The sequence below is a fragment of the Geotrypetes seraphini genome, chromosome 11 (assembly GCF_902459505.1).
Source record: "Geotrypetes seraphini chromosome 11, aGeoSer1.1, whole genome shotgun sequence".
NCBI classification, from domain to species: domain Eukaryota; kingdom Metazoa; phylum Chordata; class Amphibia; order Gymnophiona; family Dermophiidae; genus Geotrypetes; species Geotrypetes seraphini.
In genome coordinates, this window is record NC_047094.1 from 73,715,322 (window position 1) to 73,724,858 (window position 9,537).

Genomic DNA, 9,537 nt, shown 5'->3' on the forward strand with positions numbered 1-9,537 from the left:
TCTGATATAATCCTCTTAACGATGCTGATTCAGCTAAATTTATTAAGCAAGGATATTGCGCTCCTTTATTTTCCCCCGCCCTCAATGGGAAAAATGGTGTTCTCATATTTATCAGACAACATCCATCCCTATCTGTTATGTTCAGCTCTCATGACACATTTGGCAGATGGATTAGTGTCAAATTCACAATTTCAAATCATATACTACGCATTAATAATTTTTATGCACCCAAGTTGGATTCCCCTGAATTTTTTTATCACCTAGCTAATCATATACTCCAAGACACGGATACCCCCCTTATTATAGGAGGTAATTTTAACCTCATTTTGGATCCCCTCAAAGATAGGAAGTCCCATGCTTCTTTCAAAAAAACAAAAGTGTGGTTTACCTTACATGATATCATAGCTCAACTACAACTTATTGATCCATGGAGACTCCAACATATCGATGCAGATCAATTTACTTTCTTTTCAACCCCTCACTCTACCTTCTCCAGGATTAACTACTTCCTCACCAGTTCATCCCTTTTGGAACACATCACCACAACTGACATCAAATCCATTACCATCTCTGATCATGCTGCCATCACATTATCCTGTAAACATTTTTCTCTTGAGCCTCGCATTAAATAATGGCGATTTAACTCCTCCCTCCTTGACGAAACCCAGTTTAAAGATTGTATCAATAATGCTATTGCAGAATTTTTAAACTTTAACATCCCCGATCACAGTGATTGGACTATCACCTCGGATGCCTTCAAAGCATTTATATGAGGCACTATTATTCAATTCTCCACCCGTCTCCACTCCTCTCGGAAAAAACTACAACAAGATCTAGAACATCGCATTCAAGAAGCGGAATCCCAGCACTTATCTGATGCATCCAATATTTCCACCCTTCTTCATCTACGCAATCTACGCCTGCAATACAACTCCCTTCTCAGTTCCTCAGCTGCTAAGTCTGTCTTTATTCACGCTTCCACCTATTATGCAGATAATAATAAACCCGGACATCTTTTAGCGAACTATCTTTAAAAAATTCAGGATAAAACCACTATATCTACCATAAAAGATGCCTCAGATAAACTGGTTATGGTTTCCTCTGCAATTTCATCATCCTTTCTTTCTTTTTATAAAAATTTATACTCTTCTGAATCACCTTTCTCAGCTCCCCTCAATTCTTTCTTATCTTTTCCTCATCCCTCTCTCTCGCCAGCAGAGACCCTCCCACTTGATACACCCTTCACTGCACAAGAACTCACTGATGCAATTATCTCACTTGCTTCTAATAAATCCCCTGGTCTGGATGGTCTCACTACTGAATTTTATAAAGCCTTTCTTCCTGCGTTACTTCCACATATGCTACTCTTCTTTCATTCTCTCTGTTATCAAGGCCAATCTACTGGATCCTTCACGGAAGCTACCTTGGTCGTTTCCCTAAACTGGGTAAGGACCCCCAAGATGTCAAAAATTATAGACCCATATCATTAATCAATGTCAATGCTAAAATCTTTGCAAAGATTTTGGCAACCTGACTATAGTCCGTCCTTCCCAAATTTATTTCCCCAGATCAATCAGGCTTTCTAAATCATCGATATTCTTCTAATAATACTAGATTATTATCCCACATTATACATCATACAACCTCTCATACTGATAAGACTCTTGATTATGGCCCTTGATGCCGAAAAAGCTTTTGATCGTATGGAATGGCATTTTCTCTTTCATATTCTAAAATGGTATGGATTCTCAGACTCTTTCCTAAATATGGTTAAAGTTCTTTACTCTCATCCAATGACAAGGATCATGATTAATGGACACCTATCACAACCTTTTTTCCCGACCCGAGGAACAAGACAGGGATGTCCTTTATCCCCCTTACTCTTTAATCTCGCCCTTGAGCCTCTCTTAACTGCTATCAGACATGATACTAGAATTCATGGCTTCCACTCGGGTTCCTTCTCGGTCAAATTATCAGCATATGTTGATGATGTCCTTCTATACGTTAATCTTGACTCCCTCATTTATGTTCTTGAACAAATTCATCTCTATTCCGCCATATCGGGCTATAAATTAAATATCAATAAATCCGAACTTCTACCTTTAAACTGTATTGATGTTCAAACTGACTCATCCAATCACGGCTTTCTTTGGTCTCCTACAAAAATTATATAACTTGGTTTATATTTTGAACCTTCTCTTGACTCCACCCTTCAACTTAACTCTGACTATATTTTCTCTATTATCCAAACATGTACAAATAAATGGTCTCCCTTTAACCTTTCCTGGTGGGGCAGACTCTCCACCATCCACATGATGATCACCCCTAAGATTAATTATATTCTTAGTATGCTACCCTTTCTTTTTCCCCATTATGTTTACTCTCATATTGAAAAACTTTTGGTAGACTTTTTATGGCGAGGAAAACAACCCCGAATCGCACTACGCAAATTGAAATGTCCTTGAGATCAAGGAGGCTCTAACTTTCCCAGTTTTCGCGAGTATCATTTAGCCTTTTTGATGTCACAAGGGTCTCTTTGGTTGAATTTGTATTCTACACTTACACTTCCCACTTGGCTTCATTTGGAACACTCTATCATGGACCATTTTTACTACAATATGCCCCCGCCTTACCTCTCCCTTCATCAGCCAAATCAAATCCTATTATGCTCAGTACCTGGCAAGCAATCAATCAATCATATTGACTCCATCTTGGATAAAAAATGGACAGACTCGATCTTAGCTCCGATATGGAACAATCCCAAACTCAAAATTAATAAAGAAATAGTTATATGGAAATCTTGGCAACGTCAGGGAATCTGGAACCTTACACACCTAATACAGGCAGACAAGTGGATCTCTTTCTCTGATACTATGGCCAAATTTCACATCCCTCCATCCCAATACTTTAAATGGATACAACTACACCTTTGTCTCCAGGCGACTTTTCCTTCTCCCTCTTCTTTACATACATCTCCGGACCTGCAGTCCATGACACTATCCTTCTCAACATCCAAAGGGCAAGCTTCCAAGTGATATAAATTTATGCAATCCAAATGCTTTCAATTCTTACCAGACTCCATAACTAAATGGGACCCGATGCTACAATCCCCCCTCACTACTCATACTTGGATGACCATCTGGTCTAGAATACAAAAATCTCTTCGCTCTGCTTCCCATATGCAAACGGCCTTATTTCTCTTTCACAGAGCTTTTTGGACACCTAATAAAATGGCCAAATTGACAAGGTCCTCTGATGGTTGTTGTTAGACCTGTAAATCCGGTGATGGCTCTTTACGTCATATGCTATATGATTGACCCCATGTCATGGCCTTTTGGTCTCCTATTTGGCATATGATTACCAAAATTTTCCATATATCTGACCCTTTTTCATTTGATGTTTTAATCACTGGCCCAATGGCCCTTACAATGCCTTTCTCCATATATCAAGATCGCCTACTAACATTATTGATATTTCTTGCTATTCAAATCATACTTCAAAATTGGAAAGACTCCATGAAACTTGAATTCAATCACTGGTGGAACTCTGTTTGTTTGCATATCAAGTATGAACGTCATATTGCGTCATATTGCATCATATTGCGTCATATTATACCCTCTTATAATAAAACTTGGTCAATGCTGTTGGAACACTGTAAACTAGACCTTTGATAATGGAATGATCAACCATATTTGCAATATTCTGTTTTATATTTTAATAGACCTTTTTATTTTGATAGACCTACCTGACTGTGTAAAGACCCTTCTTCCAAAGGGTATACCTCTCTTAACTCATACTTCTCTCCACTACAGATGTTATTTTCTTTATCTGAAATATTTATTAAATCTTCATACCATATGTACCTAAATTTGCTGTACTTTTCAATACCTTCAACCTTTTATATGTATAATTACTCTTTATCTGTAATTTGATATACTTGACAAGTGTTATTTCCATTTGTTTTGCGCTTCTGCGGAAGCCTATGTTGTATCACTGTTTTCATAACCATAAAACCAATAAAATGTTGTGAACAAAAACAAAAAAAGAATCAATATTCTGTATAATTGTCAATTTATAAATAAGCGTCTTCGCCCCATTCTCTCTTCCCCATTTCCCTTCAGCGTCCTCAGCCCACTCTCTCTCCACTTTCCTTCAGCACAAGCACATAAAAACAAGCAAGTAATTTTATATCATTTTCATTCATAGAAATTAAAGTCTAAATAATGCCAGTCACATAACAAAACATGATTTTACAAAAATAATTCCCTGCACAGTCAAGCCTGCAAGGATTACTAGATGTCTTTCAGCAGCAACCCTCCCTACCTCCCCCTTACCTTTGTGGCCAAGTCAAAATGATCTACCAACAATAACATTTTTAAAACTCAAAGCACACTGTACGCAGAGAAAATGTTAATCATCATTTATATTCTGCGGGTTTTCAAAGAGGTCAAGGCAGATGACTTTATGCAATGCCACCTCAGTAACAACTATACAAAAATAGACAAATATACCCCCTTCCTTTTTACTAAACTGCGATAGTGGTTTTTAGCGCAGGGGGCATGCTGCTCTCGATGCTCATAGGCTTCCTGCACTAAAAACCGCTATTGCGGTTTAGTAAAAGGGGGCCATAGTGCAAAATATAGACAGCATATATAAATTCTTAAAACGGACACATTTTGATCACTAAATTGAAAATAAAATCATTTTTCCTACCTTTGGTAATTTCATCAGTCTCTGGTTGCACTTTAGTCTTCTGACTGTGCATCCAATATTTCTTCCCTTCTTTCAGCCTCCTGTATGCTTCCTCTCCTCCAGACCTCATTCCCTCCCCAAACATTTTCTTTGTTTCACCCTGCCCCTTCTTTCTTTCTCTCTCCATGCCCCCTTTCTTTCTCTATGTCTCTCTTTCTTTCTCTCTCCATGCCCCCTTTCTTTCTCTATGTCTGTCTTTCTTTCTCTCTCCATGCCCCCTTTCTTTTTCTATGTCTGTCTTTCTCTCTCTCCATGCCCCATTTCTTTCTTTCACTCTGCCCCCTTCTTTCTTTCTCTCTCCATGCTCCCTTTCTTTCTGTATGTCTGTCTTTCTCTCTCTCTCCGTGCCCCATTTCTTTTTCTATGTCTGTCTTTCTCTCTCTCCATGCCCCATTTCTTTCTTTCACTCTGCCCCCTTCTTTCTTTCTCTCTCCATGCTCCCTATCTTTCTGTATGTCTGTCTTTCTCTCTCTCTCCGTGCCCCATTTCTTTTTCTATGTCTGTCTTTCTCTCTCTCCATGCCCCATTTCTTTCTTTCACTCTGCCCCCTTCTTTCTTTCTCTCTCCATGCCCCTTTTCTTTCTGTATGTCTCTCTCTCTCTCTCTCTCTCTCTCTGTCCGTGCACCATTTTTTTTTCTTTCTTTGTTTCACCCTGCCCCCTTTCTTTCTTTCTGGCTCCCTGCCCCCCCTTTCTTTCTTTCTTTCTCCCTGCCCTACCCCATACCACCGCCATTGGGAAACATGCTGCTACAACCGCCGCTTGGGAAAGGCTGCCACTGCCGCCATTGGGAACAGGCCGGAGCTGAGTTCTCCCTCCCTGCTTTTCTTTCCCGTGGGGCTGACCAACTCTCGCCACCCAATGTCAATTCTAATGTCGGAGAGGACATTCCGGGCCAGCCAGTTGCCAGAACGTCCTCTCCAACGCTGATGCTTTCAATGTTGTGTCCACCATCACCCCCAGGTCTCTTTCAAGGTTGCTTACCCCTAGCAATGATCCCCCCATTTTGTAGCTGAACATCGGGTTCTTTTTCCCTACATGCATGACCTTGCATTTCTCTGTTAAAGCTCATTTGCCACTTTTTTGCCAACTCTTCCAGCCTCGTCAGGTCCTTTTGCAGGTCTTCGCAGTCTTCCGCGGTTCTAACCCTGCTGCAGGGTTTGGTGTCATCCGCAAATTTAATAACCTCACATTGTGTTCCCGCCTCCAGGTCGTTAATAAATATATTGAACAGGAGCGGTCCAAGCACCGATCCCTGTGGAACTCCGCTCGTGACCCATTGCCAGTCTGAGTAATGGCCCATTACTCCAACCCTCTGTTTCCTGCCTGTCAGCCAGTGTTTGATCCATCGGTGGACATCCCCTTGCACCCCATGGTTCCACAGCTTCTTAAGCAGTCGTTCGTGAGGTACCTTGTCGAAGGCTTTTTGGAAGTCAAGGTAAATGTCAGTTGTACAAAAAACACACCGCTCAACAACAGTTCAGGTGTTAATTACTGAGTATGAAATTTCAAAGTCAATCTCTTCTCATTTTCCGAGACAAAAAAAAAAATATATATATATATACTAGTCTTTAAGCCCGTTACATTAACGGGTGCTAGAACATATGTGTGTGTGTCTGTCTTTCTTTCTCTCTCTCTCCTTAGCCGCTTTCTTTCTTTCTGCCTTTCTTTTTCCTTGGCTGTCCATCACCACCCCTTGCCTGCTCCCCCTGTCCATTTTCCCTTCCTTTTATCTCCACTGTGTCCACCACCACCCCTTCACTGCTCTCCTTATGCAGCAGCAGCCCTTCTCCCTTTGTTTTACCTCCCCCCTGTCCAGCAGCACCTCTTTCCTTCTCCCCCTGTCCAACATTAGTCCTCCGTTCCTTTTTCTTCACCTCCCCTGTCCATCAGCATCTCTTTCCTTCTCCCCCTGTCCAGCAGTAGGCATCCCTTCCTTTTTTTATCCTCCCTCCTCCTTCTTATCCCTATGATACACTTACCTTGCTCTGCCCCTGATCAGAGGTTCCCGACAGCTGACCAGTTGCACCCATTGGAAAAGTTCCCACTGCCGCATCCCGCACCCTCCTGACGCGGCTCCCGCTGTCCTTTCTGTCTGTCTCTGTCCCGGCCCCCTTTGCCTGTCTGTCTTTCTGTGTATCTCCCTGACCCTGTGTCTTTCTTCTTTCCTTTCTGTCTCCCTTCCTCCCTCTGTCTGTCTGTCCAAAGCAGCATTCCATCCCCCTCCATTTCCCTCCCCCCACACCAGTTCCCTGTGCACCTGCCCCTATGTCTTTCTTATTTTCTTTGTGTTTACCTTCCTCTCTCTGTCTGTCTGTCCAAAGCAGCATTCCCTTCCCCTCCATTTCCCTCCCCCCCAAAGCAGCATTCCATCCCCCTCCATTTCCCACCCCCCACACCAGTTCCCTGTGCACCTGCCCCTGTGTCTTTCTTATTTTCTTTGTGTTTCCCTTCCTCTCTCTCTCTGTCTGTCTGTCCAAAGCAGCATTCCATCCCCTTCCATTTCCCTCCCCCCACACCAGTTCCCTGTGCACCTGCCCCTGTGTCTTTCTTATTTTCTTTGTGTTTCCCTTCCTCTCTCTGTCTGTCTGTCCAAAGCAGCATTCCCTTCCCCTCCATTTCCCTCCCCCCCACCAGTTCCCTGTGCAGCAGCATTAGCGTTTCCTCTACACCCCCCCCCTTTCCCTTCCCGCGGTCCGGACTACAAAGGTGGTGATTCCAGCAGCGCTTGCATCAGTCTCCACACGCTGCTTCGGGCCCTTCTACTGCCCTGATTTACTCTGGCACATCCCTGATGACATGCTGGGATCGCTGTATACATTCTCAAGGGAACTACTTCGAAGGAGATTGTAGAAACTAGGAATTTCAGTTAAGCAATTTTTTTTTTTTTTTTTAATTGAATTCCTCAAACTTTTGGGTAGCACCTCGTAAGTTGAGACTTTGAACAACGCACATGAAGAATGTATACAAGTTAAGACTTTGGTGAACGTATACAAGTTGTGACGTTTTTGGCAACAAGCACTATTAGAGCACTATTACCTTACAGATTTGAAACAGTACCATTGGGCAGGACCTGAATTGGAATACTGCATTGCTGAAAGAACGTTGTCCCAGATAAGTAATCACATATATTCCTTTCACATTATTTGAAAACATTGTTGATGCTTCTAGCAGTACAGGAGAATGCTGTGTATTTAAATAAAAATTTCCCCAAGTATTTGATATAGTATAAATATATTAGGTATGCCACTGGAAGTAAGAAGATGGGTTGTGAATAGAGATCATCCTGTGAACAGTGGCAGAAAGATTGCAGGGAAGAGCCTTACCTGTGGCTGTCAAAGCAAAGATGATGCATAAGCTGGTGAGAAAAGCCCTCATGATGCTGGAGAGGATGGAGCTAGCTGCAGAATATGACAGTCTGAGCTTACACTCTGGTCCCTACAATCCTTCATACTCAGGATGCAGTATTTATACCCTGGTATATAAAAACACCTGTTCCAACCAGGACATTTGCTTGTGAGAAATATCTACTGTTGAATATGCAGTCAGGCAATGTCACGCCAGAAGCTCTAGGTCAAGTAAAATGGTCCCTGTGAAGTGGTTTTAAATTTTCCTTAAGTGAAGACATTGAGGAGGAGGAAGATCCTCCACATGACATGATAAATTTTCTCACATATTAATTATGTATATGTTTGTTAAGAGCAGAATATTTATACAGCACATATTTCAGATCTTTTAAAATCCCAACCCATCCAGAATCTGATTAAACAAATTCCTGTGTTTTAATTATGAGAATATGAGATGATGCTTTCCCAGAAAATCATTACTCCATATTCATGTATTATCAGCCTTGTGACCACACTATCCCTCTCCAAAGCTTGAGTAAAGAAAGACTGACTTGCTAAAGAATGCTATTTCAGAATTATTTATTTTTATACTTTATTAATTGCTTACAAGTCGTTTAGGGATTCATTAATAAGACTAGCAATACAAAATAATGTAAAGATCATCATTAACTGGATATATAATAATTTATTTTTAGGATAGCTATTTTTTGTGATGTACTTATCCTTTTAGGCAGCCTCAAAGTACTACTAGAGTTCACGACAGCCATTTTTTTGGAAGGATCCACACCAGGCAAGAGCAAGTAGGTATTGGTCCTGCCCATAGGATTTCATTAATCTAATCAGAAATCTTATATTACACTGCTTTTCAATTCAGATTCAAAGTAGATTACAACAAGAGAAACCCTACATTAAGGGGAGCGCATATGAGGGCTGTTCAAAAAGTATCCGGCCTTTATTCATAAAAAAATACTCATATTCAGATTCAACAATCTTATACTAATCTCATTCAAAGTAGTCCCCTTGGGCTGCCACACACTTCTTCCAATGGTTCTACCACTGTCAGAAGCAGTGCTGGAACACCTCTTTTGATATTGCTCACAACTTCTCTTGACTGAAATCTGGTCCCTTTCAGGGTCGTACTCATAAACCCAGGACTCATCGCCAGTGATCACTGTGCTGAGGAAGTTGGGATCACTGTTCAGTCTCCAGCATGTCCTGTGCTATCTCCAAACGGAGTTGCTTCTACTCGATCGTTAGCAGTTTTGACACAAATTTCGCTGAAATGCTCCTGAAGCCCAAATCCTCAGTCAAAATGGAATGAACGGATCCAATGCTGATGCTTGCCTCGTCTGCAGGTTCTCTGATCACAATTCAATGATCCTGCATCACCAGGGTCTTCACTTGGTCAATGATCTCATTTCTGGATGTTGAGGGCCTAC

At 41.5% G+C, this 9,537-nt stretch overlaps 1 protein-coding gene across 1 annotated transcript in view; it reads right to left on the bottom strand.

The window, feature by feature from the left end:
* Positions 1–8,178, bottom strand: part of LOC117368931 (phospholipase A2 inhibitor and Ly6/PLAUR domain-containing protein-like) — an 84,806-nt gene extending 76,628 nt beyond the window's left edge. The window contains exon 1 of the mRNA XM_033962715.1: positions 8,078–8,178. Coding sequence (XP_033818606.1) covers positions 8,078–8,129 — 52 coding nt within the window. The 5' untranslated portion in view covers positions 8,130–8,178. The remainder of the gene's footprint in view (positions 1–8,077) is intronic.
* Between the last annotated feature and the right edge of the window lie 1,359 nt (positions 8,179–9,537).